The 20,876-nt window shown below is 44.3% G+C and overlaps 1 protein-coding gene across 1 annotated transcript in view; it reads left to right on the top strand.

The window, feature by feature from the left end:
• HAPLN3 (hyaluronan and proteoglycan link protein 3) overlaps positions 1–19,143 on the top strand; it is a 90,058-nt gene extending 70,915 nt beyond the window's left edge. Inside the window, exons 4-5 of the mRNA XM_077472351.1 lie at positions 7,689–7,991; positions 17,905–19,143. Of these exons, the coding sequence (XP_077328477.1) occupies positions 7,689–7,991; positions 17,905–18,188 (587 nt within the window). The 3' untranslated portion in view covers positions 18,189–19,143. The remainder of the gene's footprint in view (positions 1–7,688; positions 7,992–17,904) is intronic.
• Positions 19,144–20,876: the final 1,733 nt, after the last annotated feature.

Raw genomic sequence — 20,876 nt, 5'->3', positions numbered from 1 at the left:
CGAATTTCGGGAGTAACTAAATAAATTAAGTTTTCAGACGAAAACGAAATTCCGAAACGAAATATTTTACTCTGCACATGTCTACTATTTATAGAAAATAAAATGATATATATAAAAAGCATTCACCCAGCTATCACAAATTCTGACCATGTTTTGCCTAATGCAGTGATTTCTTATGATTATTGGCCATAATGGGGTATTTTTCCTGATATACATCAATCAGGAAAATACCACACTCTGGCCGCTAGATGGAGCTAACGATCATAGGAAATCTCTGTAATAGGCTAAATATGGTCAGAATTCAAAAGGATGTTTGTGACATTCATCCAGAATTGTTTTTTTTTTGTTTTTTTTGTTTTTATAAATAGGCCCGATGGCCACTTTTGTGTTCAGATATGCACTTAATGGCGTAACTCCACCTCTCTGTCCATGTTTCATGTTACATCCATATGTAATCACTTGCCAGCCATGCCTTTTTCTGGCACTTTTTGTTTTACAAGTTTAAATCAGTATTTTTTGCTGGAACTTTACTTCTAACCCCTAAACATTATAATTTTATTTTAGCAGAGACTCTAGACTAGTGATGGGGAACCTTGGCACCCCAGATGTTTTGGAACTACATTTCCCATGATGCCCAACTACTGCGTAGTGCATGAGCATCATGAGAAATGTACCGTATATACTCGAGTATAAGCCGAGATTTTCAGCCTCTTTTTTGAGGCTGAAAGTGCCCCCCTCGGCTTATACTCGAGTCATCGCTGTCTGCCCGCTCGATCAGCGTGTCGAGCAGACAGACAGCGGCCATTCTATAATTCAAAAGCCGCGCCTCCGGCTCCGCCTTCGCCTGTGATAGGCGGAACACTGAATTTCCCAGCAGCCTGTGTTCCGCCTATCACGGGCATCGTCTCATCCTCGTACTACGGACGAGGATGATACGATGTCCGTGATAGGCGGAACACAGGTTGCTGGGAAATTCAGTGTTCCGCCTATCACAGGCGAAGGAGGAGGCGCGGCTTTTGAATTTTACAATGGCCGCCGAGGCGCCGACGAAGAGGGCACGGGACGGAGGCAAGGCAAGGCACGGCACGGCACGGGACGGGACGGAGGCAAGGCAAGGCACGACACGGGACGGAGGCAAGGAGGCAAGGCACGGGACGGAGGCTCGGGACAAAGGCTCGGGACACAGGTAGGCTGGACACACACACACACACACACACACACACACACACACACACACACACACGGATGGATGGAGACACACACACACACGGATGGATGGATGGAGACACACACACACACAGGGATGGATGGATGGATGGAGACACACACACACAGGGATGGATGGATGGATGGAGACACACACACACAGGGATGGATGGATGGAGACACACACACACAGGGATGGATGGATGGATGGATGGAGACACACACACACAGGGATGGATGGATGGATGGACACACACACACACAGGGATGGATGGACGGACACACAGGGATGGACGGACACACACACAGGGATGGACAGGCATGTCTCACCCTCGGCTTATACACGAGTCAATAAGTTTGCCAGTTTTTTTGGGGGTAAATTGGGGGCCTCGGCTTATATTCGGGTCGGCCTATACTCGAGTATATACGGTAGTTCCAAAACGTCTGGGGTGCCAAGGTTCGCCATCACTGCACTAGGAAATAAAATGGCGAGCGTTGCACTTTTTTATGTCACACGATATTTGCACAGTGGTTTTGCAAAAGCAATTTTTTGGGCAAAAAAATACACTTTAACCACTTACAGGCCGCCCACCGTCGTTATACGTCGGCTGTTTGAAGGAGGATATCGTTGTTATGGTAGCAGCTAGCTGCCATACCCCGGTATCCCCTTCTTCAGCGGGCGGTCCGCTACAAGATAAAAGTGGTCTCTGTGGCGGATTTGCCGCAAGATCACTTTTATTGGCGGCGGGAGAGGCCTCCCTCCTGCCACGATCCGGTGTCCTCCACCGCTTACCGGAGCCGTCGGCAGCAGCGGAGGCGATTGGGTCCGGTCACTTGCTGGGTATGGAGATGAATGAGGGGAAGATGGCCCCCACCCGTCTTCATACAATTCCTGGGAGGAAGCGACGTCAAATCTTCACTTCCGCCCTTAAAGGGCCATTTTTTAAAAAAGTTTTTTTTTAAGTTACATTTATTTATTTTTTATTATTTTATTTTAGTCTAAATATGAGATCTAAGGTCTTTTTGACCGCAGATCTCATATTTAGGAGGTCCTGTCATGCTTTTTTCTATTACAAGGGATGTTTATAAAAAAAATTTAAACGCGCCCCATCCCGTCGAGCTCGCGTGCATAAGCGAACGCATACGTGAGCAGCGCCTGCATATGAAAACGGTGTTCAAACCACACATGTGAGATATTGCCACGATCGGTAGAGCGAGAGCAATAATTCTAGCCCTAGACCTTCTCTGTAACTTAAAGCATGCAACCGATAGAACATTTTAAACGTCGCCTATGGGATTTTTAAGGGTAAAAGTGTGTCGCCATTCCACAAGCGGGCGCAATTTTGAAGCGTGACGTGTTGGGTATCAATTTACTCGGTGTAACATTATCTTTCGAGAAATAAAAAAAAAATTGGGCTAAGTTTACTGTTGTCTTATTCTTTAATTCAAAAATGTGTATTTTTTCCCCCAAAAAAAGTGCGCTTGTAAGACCGCTGTGCAAATACGGTGTGACAGAAAACATGTAACTTAGCTGGCTGATTTTCAAACCCCCCGACAGCAGATCTAATTGAGCCCTTAAACTAAACTCATCAATTTAAATTGGAACAAAATCCTCCTCTCCTTTACAGCCAAGGACACTGCCATCTTAGCCTCTGTTTGATCTGCATTTGCCATGATGCTGCACGTGTGATCAGTTATGACACCAACAATTTAATGATTTGGCAGTTGAGAGCACAAGCAAATGTGACAGTTTTTGCATGCTGGGAATGTAACTGTTTTTTTAAACTGAATCTACACCCATCTGTTTAATAGTTTCAAAAAACAGTTGCATTCCTGGAACATGTTGGTAATGCAACTGTCACGTTTCCTTGTGCTCTCAACCAAACTGTCAAACCATCAAAAGGCTGGTGTCTTAACTAATCACATGTGCAGTACCATGGCAGTTGAAGATCAAGCAGAGGCCAAGGTGGCAGCCTCCTTGGCTAAAAAAGATAGGAGGGTTTAGTTCCACTTCAGGCTGGGTTCACACTGCTGCGATGTGGGAATGCTGCGAATCCACTGCGGGTTCCCGCATCGCATGTCTCCCGGCGGCAGTTCACACTGCCCTATGCAAACTGCTGGGAGTGTCAGTGAAAAGTTAATGACACCTCCAAATCAGTTCGCATATCGCAGTGCGATCTGCAAACTCGGACAGGAATCGGATCGCATGGTGTGAACACCAATGCGATCCGATTCTGCTGCGGACCAAAAAAAGGGTCCTGTACGAATTTGAGCCGGATGCGATGCGAATTCAGCCATACTATCTGTATGGCTAAAATCGCATCGCACAGAGATCGCATGTGATTTGCACTGCATTGCAGTGCGAATCACATCCGACATGGACATCGCAGCAGTGTGAACCCAGCCTTAAAGTGGAACACACTTACAACACAGCCTAGATTAAGGCTTACCTGTAGGTGCTGCAAATATCTCCTAAACCTACAAGGTTTAGGAGATATTTACAATTCCCTGTACGAGGATTCCTTCTGCGCACTTTAGAAGAGTCACGGCGTGCTGTTTTCATTAAACGACATGTCGTGACTGGTGGCTCCCGCACGCATGCACGGGAGTGATGTCACGCGACTCCAGCCAGTCACAGAGCCAGAGTCCGTGACCCCGGAAGGAAGATGGACGCTTCCAGCCGGCGAGGAAATCGGGGACATCGCTGGCTCCTGTGTCAGGTAAGTGACACATAATGGGCTACTATGTGATGCATAGTAGCCCATTATGCTTTGCCTTTGCAGAGAAACAATGAGGAAGTAAACTCATCTATGGTTTACTTCCTCTTTAAATCATTGGGTTTAGTTCCAATTTAACAGTTTCCGCCAAACAGTTACATTCAAGACATAGAGTGAATACTGTCACATTTGTTTGTGTTCTCAACCAAACCGTCAAGCCATTAAATTCATAATTGATGACAAGTGCAGCACCATCACACTTGCAGATCAAACAGAGGCTAAGATGGCAGATTCTTTGGCTGTAAAGGATAAGAGGGTTTAGTTCCGCTTTAAAAAGATCAGGAATTCTGATTTTGCTCAGACTTCCAAAGCTGCATGCTTGTTCCGGTGTCTCAGAAGATACTGAAATCAAAGATAGCCCGGAGTGCATTATAATTATGAAGTCATGAACGGTAGCCTTCATATTTCTCTATAGGTTTCCTTTAAGAAAACCACCAAAAACAATGAAATACCTAAGCCCATTGGTTGGTTTTATTAGAAAACTAGAAGGGGTAAGCTGTCATGCTGGGGTAAAGCCAGCCATAGACGGTTTGACTCTCGGCTGGTTCAGCAGGGACTAACAGAGATTCCAACAATGTATGGGCAGGCTGATTGTACCCAAGTTGACCGATCGATTTTTCGGATTTTTGGGATTTTTCGGATTTTTGGGATTTTTCATGCAATTATTGCCAACTGTGTGTTCTCCTGGCCCCGCGCCCCCTCCGCCTGGAGAACACAATAGCTCAGCGAGAGGGATTTCCACATCCACACTGACTGTGATGATGTGGGAATCATGCGATTTTATTTCCTGTAACCCGTGGTTGCAGGAAAGAAAATAGCTCCATCTAGGGCCGGCTGTACATGCAAAACGCATGTTATGCATTTTGGTACACTACCATGCCATTATTTGTTAATGACACTTCTACATACCTTATCAATGCACCTGCAATGCATTGCACCACAGCATATGGTATAATACAATAGTGCAGTGAGTTGTGGGACACTACATTACAAAAAATACTTCAAGCACCCTTTTTGTTGCAATATGTATCCCATCAAATGAACAGGATGCCGTACCCTAATGCATGACACACTTTAAAACAACAATGTGACTTAAGCCAAATTATAATAATAAATGTCCTCAATTGGATGTGCAAAAAGCCACAAATTCCATGAAGCTTTTCTAGAAGTAGCCACTGGATGTCACTGTCTACAAATATATTTCAATAGACCTAATCGTAAGAAGCGATCCTCCTTCCCTAGGTCCAGAACATTAAAAGAAATAGAAGTCATTAAACATAATCATCAGCCAACATTACCTATTTAAATGTATATTCCTCATTAAAATATTTTGTTTTTACAAAATAACAATGAGTGTTTCATTAGGGAAGGGGGTGTATGACAAATACTGAACATTGGGTGACCATAATGAATTGTTTCTTTCTGACCCAACACTATTTATTAAAGAAATGATGTTATATGAAAAATAAGAAAAAATGAAATAATATACAAGGATGTTATTTTAATACTCTGTAGTGGAGCGTATGTGGAGATAGCCTATTATGGGGGAACAAGGGCAAGGTTTTTAAGGTTCGTTGTTAGACGTGTGATCCCGTTACTCCATCATTGTTCAGTGATTTAGTGTGTGTTAGAGATGTTAAGACATATACTGTATCTTTACCCCCCTTCAGCTCATGAACTTCACTAATGTCTAATATTGAGGTACGGGTACCATAGCGGTGCATCCCCAAAAGAGTAAAGCTAATAAATTAAGGGTCTCCAAACTTTCTAAACAAAGGGCCAGATTACTGTCCTTCAGACTTTAGGATGGACGGAATGTGGCCAATGGGAGTAGAAAATGTCTCAGGCTGGGTGGTCATTGGGAGTAAAAAAATTACATAACACCTGTGGTAAGTAGGAGAAATACTAGTGCCTCATTGGTTTTAGTGGAAAAATGAGTGCCCCATCCTTGGTACTAGTGGGAAGAATAGTGCCCAGGGGCGTTGTTAGGTCTACAAAAGATCTGGGGCTAGAGCCCACAGCAGCGAAGTAAAGAAATTCATAAGCTTGGGCGGGCATACATATGTATATAATATACGTGTGTGTGTGTATATCTATCTATATATATATATATATATATATATATATATATATAATATTGTATATTACATATATTATCATTACATTAGGGTTCCCAGAGAGCCTCCCCCTTACATCAGGGTCCCCAGAGAGCCTCCCCCTTTACATCAGGGTCCCCAGAGAGCCTCCCCCTTACATCAGGGTCCCCAGACAGCCCCTCCTTACCTCAGAGAGCCGCTCCTTACATCAGGCTCACCAGAGAGAGGGTAGGCAGTAAGAGATGATGTCATCTCTCTGCTGCCCATGGCTGCACAGTGAGAGCGGAACAGCGGTGATGCAGTGTGGGTGGTGAGAGATGATGTCACCTCTCTGGTCTCTCGCCTGCCTGTCTCTGGTGCTGCCCGCCGCACTCGCAGGCCGGCTGCAGAGAGGCCATGACTGTCTCAGAAAGACTCGGACTATAGCCCCATAAGGCACCCCCTACCAACACCTCTGATAGTACCCCATCCTTGCTATCAGTGGGAAGAATAGTGCCCCATCCTTGGTACTTGAGGGAAGGATAGTACCCCATCCTTGGTATCAGTGAAAGGAATCGTGCCCCATCATGCGTGTCAGTGAGAGGAACAGTACCCCATCACTGAGGTCAGTGAAAGGAATAATGCCCCATGGTTGGTAACATTGGGAGGAATATTGCCCCTTCAGTGGGGTCAGTGGAAGGAATAATGCCCCATTGTTGGTGTCAGTGGGAAGAATAGTGCCTCATTTTTGGTGTCAGTGGAAGGAATAATGCCTCATATCAATGGGAGGAATAGTGCCCCTAGGGCTGCAGACCGCAGTTTGGAGACCACTGATCTAGATTTATGGTTCTCAAACTTTTTGAGACCAGGGCTTGGTACATTCTTCTGTGGGCATCTGGGTAGCACTGTTAAGGCTGAGGGCTCTCAGGGGGCTTGGGGGAATTATGGGACACTATAGGAGATTGGAGGCACTTTGGGAGCTGGAAGGAACTGCCTTGCTGCTCTCCATGCACAGTGCCTTCCTGCCCCCTGTACACTGCTTATCTCAAGTTGGACCCAGAATTGAGCATTTGTGCACAAAAAATCAAGCACAAGTTTCACATTAAATAGGCACTTTTTAATAATGATTCTATTATTTAATGCTATTTCTAAAAATAGTTGTTATATGAACAGCTCGCTGATCACACCAATATTCTGTGAGCTGTAAATGTGAACATTATTTCAGGGGTTCCCCCAAGATCTCAAACCTTTTTCCTTCTCCCCCAAGGTAAAAAGATTGAGAAAGATTGCTCTAGACTGTTTTGAAACTACAAGTCCCATGAGATATTGCAAGACCCTAACAGTCACAGGCATGACTCCTAGAGGCAGAGGCATGATGGGATTTGTAGTTTCAAAACAGCTGGAGAGCCGAGGCTCCCTACCCCTGCGCTAGAGCTTACTAAACTATTTGCAGTTATCTCACCTGCAATAGATTCAACTAAGAAAAGATTGTCCACCCTAAAGCCTGGCATTGTTGGTAAGAATATGTACAGAATGGTCTGGTCATATTTACAGGATAAACAAAGACATGGTTCATGCAGTTGTGAAGTTTGTAATGATTGCTTTGCTGATCAAATGTTTCTGTGTTCAGGTGTTGTATTTCCCTATCAGCCTCACCATGGGCGCTACCAGCTCAATTTCCACGAAGCTAAAAAAGCCTGTGAAGGACAAGACGCTATGATGGCTTCATTTGAACAACTTTTTAGAGCCTGGGAGGAGGGTCTGGACTGGTGCAATGCTGGATGGGTAATGGACGGTACTGTTCAGTACCCCATCACTTTACCCCGGGAACCCTGTGGTGGAAAGGACACTGCTCCGGGGGTGAGGAACTATGGAGAACGTCACAAACACTTGCACAGATTTGATGTTTTCTGCTTTTCTTCTGCTTTGAAAGGTAAGATTGAAAAAAAAAAAAAAATAATATATATATATATATATATATATATATATATATATATATATATATATATATATATATAATTACTTTTTATTTTTTTATTTTTTTTATTCAAAAATAATATATGTTTTTGTTACTAAATATACCATAAATGAACATAATGTGCCTGGAATTTTCCTACATTTGTTTAGGCACACATGAATGCTTATGTTGGAGGAAGTTTTCATCTGTTCATGTGATATACTCAGGCTTCTAGTTGGAGGTTCAGGGTCGAGTTTTGCATATTTTATTCTTAGACTGGTCAAATAAAGAAGTCATGTTGCTCCTGACTGAATAGTTTGGGTTCCTGCCTCCTACTTAACTTCTTCAATACCAGCCACTTTTACCCCCTTCCTGCCCAGTCCAATTTTCAGGTTTCAGAGCTGTCACATTTTGAATGACAATTGTGCGCTCATACTACACTGTACCCAAATGAAATATTTATAATTTTGTTCACACAAATAGCTTTTTTTGGTGGTATTTAATCATTGTTGTTTTTGAAAAAAAAAAAGTTTTTCTTAGTTTCTCTCAGAACATTTTGTAAATAAGTAATTTTTCTCCTTTGCTGATGGGCACTGATGAGGTGGCACTTATGGGCACTGATGAGACAACACTGAAGGGCACTGATGAGGTAGCACTGATGAGAGGCACCAATATGCTGCACTGATGGGCAATGATAGGTGGCACTGATATGCGGCTCTGATGAGCACTGATAGGCAGCCCTGATGGGCACTGATGGGTGGCACTGATGGGCACCGATAGGCAGCACTTATGGGCATGGATAGGCGGCACTGAGGGGCACTGAAAGGCAATACTGACTGGCATCACTGGTGGGCACAGATTGGCATCACCATTGGGCACTGTTGGGGCTGCACTGATGGTCACTGCTCTGATTACCTATACATGTTTCCCCTGTGAGGAAATGCCGCTGATTGGCTCTCCTCTCCTCACACTCTATTAGTGTGAAGGAAGGAGAGCCAATAAACGCCACTTCCGTGTTTACATGTGATCAGTTGTGATTGGACGCAGCTGATCACATGGGTAAAGAGCTGTGTCATCGGCTCTTTACCGAGAACGGGTCCCTGGGATGCGGCACACCTGTGATCCCTGTGCACGCGAGAGCGGTGACAATGGGCCAACGTCATTGACGTCGTCCTTTAACGAGAGGGGATCCCACCCGCCGTCATTTTACTATACGGCGGGTGGGAGGTGCTTAAAGTAGATCTGAATTCAAAAAGTAAATATTCGCCATGTTACAGTGAACATTTAGAAGTTTTAATTGTAGATAAGGAGTTCCCCTGAAAATGTTACTTTGTGTTTTCAATCTCCCCTGAAAATAGCAGTGTGATCCTGGTATGTGAGTGTGCCTAGGCTTGTGGCTGATGAAGAATTGTTATGTTATAGGGAATATGTAGAAATGGCAATAATGTCCAGATAGTAACCTGATCAATGTATCTTTTCTCTGGAATTAGTTCTGAAAATTAGCAGTGTGCTCCTGGTATGTGAGTGTGTTCTTTCCAAATGGCACAGTGTTTTATGGATTTCATCAAATAAAGTTCACATTATTTCTAATTTTAAGTAGATTAGAGAAGTGTCTGAGCATTCATTAGATTTTTTTTATTGCTGCCTGTGTTAATGTTGGGGAGACTGAGGCCTCATTTCCACCATGGTTCAGAGACAGGGCCGCTGTTAGAAATCATGGGGCCAGCGTACAGCCTAACACCCCCCCCACCGTGCAAACATTTGAAAACGAAAATCCCCCCTGCCAGCACACATCCCCGCCAAACCCTTTTATTATCCCAAATTCTCCCACTTCCCCAAGCCACAAAATCCCCCCCATCTCCCCTCCCAGCACAAATCTTCTTTCTTCAATCCCCCTTCTAGGAAAAAATTCCCACAAACCCCCTCTACATTACCCTTTCACAGCACAAATTCTTCCTCCCTACCCAAATCCCCTTGCCCCCCACCACTACTAATCCCCCCCTCTCCTAGCACAAGCATCCCCTCTCCTGGTTGAACCCCCCCACCCCCCCAATTCTTCCTCCTCGCACATATCCCCCCCATTCTTCCTCCTCACACATATCCCCCCCATTCTTCCTCCTCACACATATCCCCCCATTCTTCCTCCTCGCACGTATCCCCCCATTCTTCCTCCTAGCACATATCCCCCCCCATTCTTCCTCCTCGCACATATCCCCCCCATTATTCCTCCTCACACATATCCCCCCCATTCTTCCTCCTCGCACGTATCCCCCCCATTCTTCCTCCTAGCACATATCCCCCCCATTCTTCCTCCTAGCACATATCCCCCCCCCATTCTTCCTCCTAGCACATATCCCCCCCATTCTTCCTCCTAGCATGTATCCCCCCCCATTCTTCCTCCTAGCACATATCCCCCCATTCTTCCTCCTAGCACATATCCCCCCATTCTTCCTCCTAGCACGTATCCCCCCCATTCTTCCTCATAGCACGTATCCCCCCCATTCTTCCTCCTTGCACATATCCCCCCCATTCTTCCTCCTTGCACATATCCCCCCCATTCTTCCTCCTAGCACATATCCCCCCCATTCTTCCTCCTTGCACATATCCCCCCTCCCCACATCCCCATTACATTTGCCAACACAGATAATCAGGAGGAGGTGCGCTGTGTTTTGCTCTCCCCTCCTGTCAGAAGAAAGCTGGTCTATACAGAACATGAGACCAGATCGCTCTTACTGTATGCACACACCGCCCCCTATCTCCTCCAAGGGCTGCTCACCTCCTAGCAGCAGCAACTGTGGATAGGGGGTGGCGTGTGTAAACAGTGTGATGAGATCTACAGTAAGAGCGATCTGGTCTCATGTTCTGTATAGACCAGTGCTCTTCTGACAGGAGGGGAGAGCACAACACAGAGCACCTCCTGCTGGCTCTTCTTCTCTCACCACTCCAGCCTCCAGGCTGCTGTCTCCTCGTCTATGCTGTGAGGGCAGGCGAGAGCAGGGGCGGTGGAAGGAGCTCAGGGGGGCAGAACTGTAATCTGGATGGGCACAGCACAACCCACCCCCGCACCCCCTAAATCCATCCCTCCGGTTCTCTCACCCAGCAGCTGAAAGCTGTCGGCAGGGGCAGGAGAAGAAAAAGGCTTTCAGTTGCTGGTTGAGAGACCCTGTCATACGTTCTCTGCTCCACCGATCCTCCTGCTCTCAGGGGCCACTGTATGCCCAGTCCCCGGTGGACCCCTCCTATCAGCGGCCCTGTGCAGAGACATTAGTTTTTCTGCACGCTTTCTGTAAGGGCATAAAAAAAAACAATGGTTCTCTATGTGCCCTGTTCACACCACACCGTGTGGATTTTTTCGGTGTTTGCAGTTTTCTTCAGGGGAAAAAAACTGGCATGACTTCAACATTGGTGTGAATAGGGCACATAACTGACACACATGAAAACTGATGTGAAACTGATGTCTCGGCTAGTGAAAGCTGCGTGGTTTTCCCATCAGTTTTCATGCATGTATTGTGGTGAACGAACCCTTAGCCCTTGTACACACGATCAGAGATTCCGACAGAATGTGTCCTATCGGACCGTTTTGTCGGATAATCCGACTGTGTGCGGTATGCATTGGACTGTTTCCGTCAGAATATCCGTCTGACCCAATTTTCCAACTTGTTGGAAATATTTTCCGACAAACTGGTCCGATCGGACATACTCCGATCATGTGTAGAGAATTTTGATCAGACAAAGTGCCACGCATGCTCAGATCAAATTCCTACATCAAAGCTATTGGCTACTAGCGTGAACGTAGTCCCGTCGTAACGAAATAACGTCATCACGTTCTGAACGATCGGATTTTCCGACAACTTGGTCCGACCGTGTGTATGCAACAGTTTCGGACACAATCCGTCGGACAAAATCCGTCGGACAAAATCCAACGGATTTGGTTGGCAGAATGTCCGACCGTGTGTACAAGGGCTTACTCTTACCTTCAGTCTTGTGGTTATTGGTATTGAGATTGGAGGTCAAGGGAAATCTAAAATTTGACAGTTCCCAATTAGAAATCTTTTACAGTTGCCACCTGTATTGGTGAGATTTAATGGGAGTTCCTCTCTTGGGGACAGTCGTTAATATAGAAATATAAGGACACTTACCTGTCCAGGGATTTCACGATGTTGGCACCCCTAGCTGATTCGTCAGTCAGCTTCGGGTGCAAGCAATAGCAACTGTAGTAAGGGGAACAGAAAGTAAAACCTTGCAGCTTCACAGCCTGTTTCCTAGTGCACATGCATGAGTCGCACTGTGCTTTCTGAATGGTCCTGATGTCTTCTGGGACCTCTGTGTGTCCCAGAAGGCAGCAGGGGGAATAAGGAGGGGCCTGAAATGTCGTAGATCACCAAACAATGATCTTATCTGGAAGTGGGAATGGGTACCTGTCAAAACTAGGTACCCGCTCCCCCCTTCCTCCCAAAACATGCCAAATGTGGCAGTGGAGGGGGGCAGGGTGCTAACAAGTGGAACCTCTCCTTTTGGGTGGAGCTCTGCTTTAACACCTTAACGAGAAACATCACTCCCTTCCCTATTCCCATCCTTACCTATTTCACTGGGTTAAACGTAAAAAATACTAACATGCCGAGTAACCCAGCAGTGTTCTGTAGGGATCTGCCAATATGCTGTTTGACGACTGGTCTCATGCCACCATCATTTTCTTTGATGTTATTGAAACAAATTTCAACTTTTGGGTTCTTGTAACTAACCCCCTATGCTGCTGTGCTGCTGGGTGTCTTTAGGGGGTTACATAGTAGGTGAGGTTGAAAAAAGACACAAGTCCATCAAGTCCAACCTATGTGTGTGATTATATGTCAGTATTACATTGTATATCCCTGTATGTTGCGGTCGTTCAGGTGCTTATCTAATCGTTTTTAGAAACTATCGATGCTCCTTGCTGAGACCACCGCCTGTGGAAGGGAATTCCACATCCTTGCCATTCTTAAAGTAAAGAACCCATAGTTTAACTGGTTGCCATCTGGCGGGCGGTGTGGCTCTCGTTCTGGGATGACATCATATGACTGCGTCCCAGAACGACCGCTCTCACACGCCCGCAGCGCAGCGATCGTGGCCGCACTGTGTTGCTAGGACATGGCGTGACCCTAATCTCTGTAAAGCTGCCCAACACTGCTGCCGATCAATGCCCATCAGTGTCGCCCATCAGTGCCACCTATCAGTGCCCACCAGTGCCGCCTATCAGTGCCCACCAGTGCCGCCTATCAGTGCCCAACAGTGCCACCTAACAGTGCCCATCAGTGCCGCCTATCAGTCCTCATCAGTGCCACATATCACATATCAGTGCCACCTATCAGTGCCTATAAGTGAAGCATTAGTACCTCCTCATCAGTGCCACCTCATCAGTGCCCATAAGTGCCACCTCATCAATGCCCACCAGTACAGCCTATCAGTGCCTATCAGTGCCGCCTCATCAGCGCACATCAGTGAAGGTGAAAAATTACTTAGTTACAGAATTTACTGACAATAAAAAGTAAACATTTCAAAATGTTTGGTCTTTTTTTTTGTAAAAAAATAAATAATCCAGCAGTGATTATATACCAGCAAAAGAAAGCTCTGTTTGTGTGAAGAAAATTATAAAAAATGTGTTTGGGTACAGTGTAGCACGACCGCGCAATTGTCATTCACAGCGCTGAAAGCTTAAAAATGGCTTTGGCAGGAAGGAGGTATAAGTGCCTGGTAGGCAAGTGGTTAAGGTTAAACCTCTTTTCTTCTAATTTTAATGAGTGGCCACGAGTTTTGTTAAACTCCCTTCCGCAAAAAAGTTTTTTCCCTATTGTGGGGTCACCAGTACGGTATTTGTAAATTGAAATCATATCCCCTCTCAAGCGTCTCTTCTCCAGAGAGAATAAGTTAAGTGCTCGACATTTAGAAACTGTCTATGTCTGGATAATTAAATTCCCCTATTATAACACTTCCCATCCTCGAGGCTAATCCAAATTGTGATAGGAAGTCCGCCTCCCCCTCTTCCCTCAGGTTAGGGGGCCTATAGCATACTCCCAGTATTATTTTACCCTTAGCTTCATCCCTTTGGAGCTCTACCGATAAAGATTCCATCTCCTCTGTAGCTCACTTAGTGTTGTCATCTCTCACATTCACTTGTACATTATTCTTGATATACGGGCATACCCCTCCCCCTTTTTTTAGGTCATCTGCAAGCACCAGGAAAAGACTTTCCTAGCATCCGTGACGTGGGTATCACAGTAGGCTGTAGGCTACTTCATACATTAGTGTTGGGAATCCAGGAAGTGTGAGGAGGGCTCCAAGAAAGTCTGATTCTGAGAGAGGAATAGGGTAGGGCTGAGATGACAGAAAAGTGGGTTGGTAAAGTGAAGGTCCACTTTAAAGAGGTTGTATACTCTTTTTTTTTCACTTTTACTTACAGGTAAGCCTATAATAAGGCTTACCTGTAGGTAAAAAAAAAATCTCCTAAACCTGTATTGTTTAGGAGATATTCCCCTGGCAAAGAGCCGCTGATTGCAGTGACGCATGTGCACAGAGGTTTCTCGGCTGGAAGCCCGGCAGACGCCGGACCCTGCCGGAAAGAAATCTCCTGCGCGGGAGTGACGATATTGCCGCTCCGGCCACTCACAGAGCCGCAGCCACAATATCCGGAACACGCGCCGAGGGAACATGTCAGCTCCCTCGGCGTGTATCGGGTGAGATGTTGGGGCCTTGTTCTAAGGTAAGTAATTCATAATGAGCTAGTATGCGGTGCATACTTTACTCCCACTTTACTCCCACTTTAAAGTATTTCTAAATTCAAGTTTGTTTCTACCCTAAATCCATATTCCGGGCAAAAGAAAGTTTTCCCATGCAGTGGGGCTGCGCTTGTACTGTATGGGTTAACTGCTCGTTTTTGTCTAGGGGATTGTATAACATGTAGATGTACATACCTAATCCTTCGATCCTCCCTGCACAAGAAAACCGGTCCCTGTGGCTTCTGCCCCCCAAGGGTCTAGCAGTCTTGTGTGGTGGACTGTTCCTGATATCATCACCATCAAAGAGCTGTTTTGGACATAAGAACATCAGGAACAGTCCACCACTATATCATGGGGGAGTGCCGTTAGCCAGTGGAGCATAGGATCAGGTGAGTATACAGCTTTCTTCTCCCCCCTGGACAAAAACAAACAGTTCACCTGTGCATTGTGGATGGGAAACCTTTTTTTCTTTTTTTTTGCCCGGAGTTGGTCTTTAATGCGCTATTTGCATTAAGGTAAAACATTCTATGCACTACCCAATCTAGTCACCGATCCAGCACTGTCCTGGCTGCAGCCCCGCTTTCTTTTCTTCCTGCTTTCAGGAAACAATGAGGGCAGTGGGAGCCATGGGCTCCTCTCTTATCAGTCACACCCCTGCAAAGAGGAATCAGGGGCGTGGCTTACCGACACTATAATTTTATCCCTTAGCACCCGGCTTGCTAAAGGGGCACTCATAGGAAGGAGGAGTGGACAGCGCCAGCAGGGGACCGTCAAAGAAAGGTAAACTACCACTCTATGCAATATCGAGAGTGCAGGTAAGTATAACATCTTTTTATTTTAAGAAACATTTTTTTCTTTAGAATCACTTTATATTACCCTCGATACTTCATATTTACCTAACTCGGCCAAAAAAAGAGGAACTTGCTATTTTTTAAGCCTGAGCCCAATAAACAAAGAACAAAATCATACACAAATCACTATACATTTCCTTTAATCGTATTCAGTTTTGGTTATTTGCCTACTGGAGAAACATAGGCTGATTGATATATTTCTATATTTTCTTTCTATATAAGTCAGCTTTTATTTTTAGCTCAGTGGAGCATTACAGGAAATCCACAAATAGTTTATTACAAGAGCCTCATTCGTACCTGTAGCATCTCTTACAAGGTTTGTTTTATGTCACTCTGACTGAAATCGGTAATGCAAGGCTTTAATAATTCGTAATGAAAGGCAGCTTTCACTTAGAATGCAGTGAAAATAAATTAAACAAAAGGCATATGTAAAACAAAAAGTAAAAAAAAAAAAAAAACACTTAAAACCTCTCTGAGGATATTTTTTGAAAATTGTGTCCCAATGGGCAAATTTTCCTTCACTGCCTTTGCTATCAACATAACAGAAAATAAGAGGAAATCTCTCCACAATTATGGAATGCCATCAGTTGTCACTAGAAGAAGCATACTTACTGGAAGGTTTCCTCTTTATTCCTATTTTGGTGGCAACTCTAAATGCTTGGTTTTCCATAATATTGAAATCCAATGACTGGGACAAATAGAGAGGTAAATATCCTCAGCAGGGACACAGTTGGCAATAAAAACTTGGTAAGGAATCAAGGAATGGTTCATGAGGATCAATAGAACTGCTGAAATGGAAGAACTCATAGCCATCTCCCAGGAGAACATTGCTAAACATAATGCGCGTTGGGCCTGCTGGTCCCACTTTAAGTCGACCCCAGAATACCAACGCACTATGCAATTTAACACCAACTGAGCAGGCGCTTCCCCTCACCCCCCTAGATTTTACGCCTATAAGAAACATGGGGGGGTGGGGGAGGCCGGTCGAAGTCCGGGGCTAGATTGGCGGCTTTTGCCCCCTCCGGACCCGTCCGGCCTCTCCCTCCCCCTCCCCTCTCCCATCTGCTTCCACATCCTAACCTTTTGGAAACCCCTTTTCAAAACTTAATTCTTTAATGCGATAGACTTCCCCCTTACACCACCTTCCCCCCCACCCAACTCCCATCCCCACTTAGTCATCCAGTAGGTACAATTAAAGAGATCAGCTGGCCTGGTTACCTAATTGCCTCCACAAAACATGAGACACATGAGACTCACACGACTCTGGACCGATCCCCAGACAGAAGTCTACCCACCCTACCTCACGAAACACACCCTACAGACTTTCGTGACGTACTTTTCTGAATAAGAATCTGTATCGAGATCCCGATAACCTACAAATACTAACTCATGATTACGGAATTCGAAAGTTCCTATTGCACTGTTTATGCAACCAATACCTTTGGTCATTTAGGACAAGTCTCTCATGTAAATTTCATCATATGTCATATGCATCTTAGGCCGCGTACACACGGGCGGACTGTTCGCCCAACTTTGTCCGCTGAACAGTGTTTGGGCGGACAGTCCGCTCGTGTGTGGGCTTTCAGCGGACAGTTTCAGCGGACAGTTTGACGGACAAGGTTTTTCGGAATTTCCGAAAAACTGTCCGCTGAAACCTTGTTTCAGCGAACAGTCCGCTCGTGTGTAGGCTTGTTCGTCAAACAAAGTTGCGCGCATGCTCAGAAAGGATTTTCACGCCGAAAGTTATAATGCAGTGTATAGGACGTCATATTTTTCGTCCCGTCGTACGTGCCGTTCACGTCATCGCGCACGGTTTCAGCAAACTGTTCGTCCGTCGTGTGTGGCCATGTCCGTCCATGCTAATTTCGAGCGGACTGTTTGCCGAAACTGTTTGACGGACAAAGTTGGGCGAACAGTCCCCGCGTGTGTACGCGGCCTTACAGTTGTTATTGGTAAGATTTTTTTTTTTTTTTTCTTTCTTTTGGAAATTTGTATGACATGTTTGCACTTTTGACACTATGTCATTTTGTTTGTATGGTTGTACCTCAATGACCTGTAATATCACTTACGTTCAATAAAAAAAAAACTTTAATGGAAAAAAAAAAAAAAAACTTGGTAAGGGTTTTAACTTATAAAAGGATCTCATCAAAGCTAAAAAAAAAGTTTGGTTTTAAAAATACTTTAAGCCAAAAACTTTCTTCCACTGAAAATGATAAATCTTGCATCTATCAATGCTAGAAGTTTCTTCTTCTACCCGTTGTTGAACCTGTTTCATTGCTTGTTCCACAGGTAGGGTTTACTTCCTAGAGCATCCTGACAAGCTCACGTTTGCTGAAGCCAAAGAAGCGTGTGAGCAAGATGACGCTAAGATCGCCAAACTTGGGCAGCTCTTTGCTGCATGGAAATTTCTGGATTTCGATCGCTGTGATGCTGGATGGCTGGATGATGGCAGTGTCCGATATCCCATTGCCTTCCCCCGGCTTAACTGTGGACCACCAGAACCTGGTGTTCGAAGCTTTGGATTCCCAGAAAAACACAAGAAATTTGGAGTATTTTGCTATAAAATGAGTTAAACACTCAATTACAGTTTGAACATGTACCTAGAGAAGAACTTTTTTTTTGGCCCAGGTAACAAGGCGGACATATGGATAAAGGAGAGACAATCTCTGGCAAGCAAATAGGTCACCTACGGTGACATCAAAAAGACTATTGTAAAAAATAAGTCAGAGAGCTCCTTGAAAGCATATTGGCGATGTCATATAGTCATTTATATTGCATTTGTGTAAGGACTATTTCTCAAGTTGTTATATTTTTGTTTTTGTTTTCTAAGGAATGTAAGGATAATACTAACTATGGTGTAACAATAAGACTTACCGTTCCTATAAAGTCCAATATATAGACTATTAACACCACAACACAGAAGAGGTTGTGTGCATGAGGGACCTTGTGTTTTATTTTTTTATTTTTTGCTTAGGGTGAATATATTACAGCATGGAAGAATGATATTGACTGCTACAGAGTACAACAGCCTTTCTCCCTACCTTTTCACCCTAGAGGAAACCCTAAGAAACCCCTAAAATAATTAGGTCTTGGGAAACCCTTACTAAAACCAATTTATCAGGAGCCAATGGGGAAAATGCCCTTTACGTTGGTGGTGAGTACAGTGGTGGTCAGAATGCCACCCTTACAGATAGCTAAAAAGAATAGTTGGGTCATGATGCTGGTTTTGCAGGCATCATCAAATGGGAGGTCAATCAGCCACAGCAAAAGCAACCTCTAGGGTTCGACAGGACGCTGGTTGACAACGGCTGCTGTACAATGCTGAACTTTAAAGTATCTTTCAGTTCTACAGATCACCAGCACCATTCATTGTGACCTCAGAGAAAAGCACAACCGATGTGCAAATGTTAGGCAGGCCAACAAGAGGAAAGGTTTGTCTTTATGATTATTTTCTATTTATTGAGAAATACCTTTGCAATGATTCTTTTTTTATGATGTATGATACTGAATAAATCTTGGAAAAATCCACTACTGTCTTCTACAGTTTTTCTGTTTGCAAAATAACACCATGGATAAACAGTCACATTTCTTTTCTAGTTTTTAAGATGTAGGACAAGAACTTCTATCAGATCCATATTGCTGTTTGTGTCCCTGATGACCTCCCAAATTGGGAATTCTGAATTCAGCAGAAAGCGTGTCAGATGGTTATCTTAGGAGTCCATAATTGTTTATTGAAGCAGGGAGACAGCAAGGGGATAAAAAGGTGTCCAGTGCATTTTGGGGGCCGACAATTCCCCTTAATTAGAGCTAACACAAAATACATTAATTATCAGATGACAATAAAGAATGCAAAACACAGTCAAAATGCATTATTTATGTACTGTATTTTGACCCTGTTTTACATATACTGTAGATCTATTGTAGATTTGCTTTATACAGGAGCTCTCACTTTTTTTCAATGCCAAATCATAACGCTCATTCACCTGTCAAAGCAATATACCAAAAAACTGCAACTGATAGAAGAATGGTTAGGATGTGTCTGGTGACCTTTTGCCTTTCTTAGTCAGTAATTCCGCTTGACTTTATAAAGAACAAGCTTAATTGGATTATGATTAATGATAAACTCACCTATACACTCCATAATAACATCAAGCAGTTTGATAAAATATCGGATCCCTTGATCCAACATATCTCAGTTCCTTAACGAGTCCCGGGTTGACCCTTTTCTTTCTTTCTTTTTTTTTTCTCTCTCTTTCTTTCATTCTGAGTTTCCCTTTCTCCCTTTTTCCTGTTGAGTAATCTTGCCTTTATTTACATTATTTCTGTTTACTATTGCTGTTTGGTCTTATACCTTTCCCTATTGACAACCCGTGCACGGGTTATTGTTTGAATGGCCTGTTTGGTACTGCCTGCATTTTTTCAATAAAAATATTGAAATATAAAGGGTACGTTCACCTTTACAGAAAAATCTATAATGTGAACTTATACAGGACGCCCTCCTCACCCCTCCCAGTCCCGCGATCATCCGCACTGACACATCGGGTCACCGCCTCACTGGTCCAGGGCTTAGAAATCTCCTTAATCTTAATCTCAAAAATGTACCTTGTCAGGAGGTACATATAGGAGCATTCTAATTGGTCGGCACTGTCACAGAACCTGCGTAGCCTGTCCTGCTACTGAAAAGGAGAGAAAGCTGGGGGGATTTCAAATCCCTGGGCCGGTACAGCGGCAATATGATCTGTCAGTGTGGGGGATCGCTGGACTCCAGGTTAGCGGGACCAGGGAGGGGGGGATGGGGTGGGGTCCAGTGTAAGTTCAACTTACAGATTTTGTGTAAAGGTGAACTTACACTTTAAGGATTGGTAAGCCACAATATATTACATTTTTGTTTTTGAGTATTAAACTGCTTTCAGTTGGCCATACACTAAGCAAATTTCAGTCAGTGCATCAGGAAATTAGGTGGCTCTGCCTGCCAGGTAGAAAATTAATATGAACAGTGCTGGCAAGAAAGATTCATCCGCTGTTTGGTGTGGAGGTAGGGAAGTGTTTGATTTCTTATGTTCAGTCCTGTAGGCTGAACAAAAGAAAACCATGCATTTATAACCAGCTTTGGACTCGACTCACATCAAAGCACATGTTAATGTGAGTTTGTTCATGTGTTAATGCATGTTACGTTAAGGCAGCCTATTCACTTTAAATGGGCTCCTAACAAGCCTCAAAAAAATAAAAAAAATACATTCATGCACCTTTTAGGCTGACAC

The sequence above is a fragment of the Lithobates pipiens genome, unplaced genomic scaffold (genome assembly GCF_037356315.1).
Source record: "Lithobates pipiens isolate NorthernLeopardFrog02 unplaced genomic scaffold, aLitPip1_a1.2 Scaffold_8, whole genome shotgun sequence".
NCBI lineage: Eukaryota > Metazoa > Chordata > Amphibia > Anura > Ranidae > Lithobates > Lithobates pipiens.
Note: the sequence above shows the minus strand (reverse complement) of the source record. Positions and strands in the feature narration are given on the sequence as shown.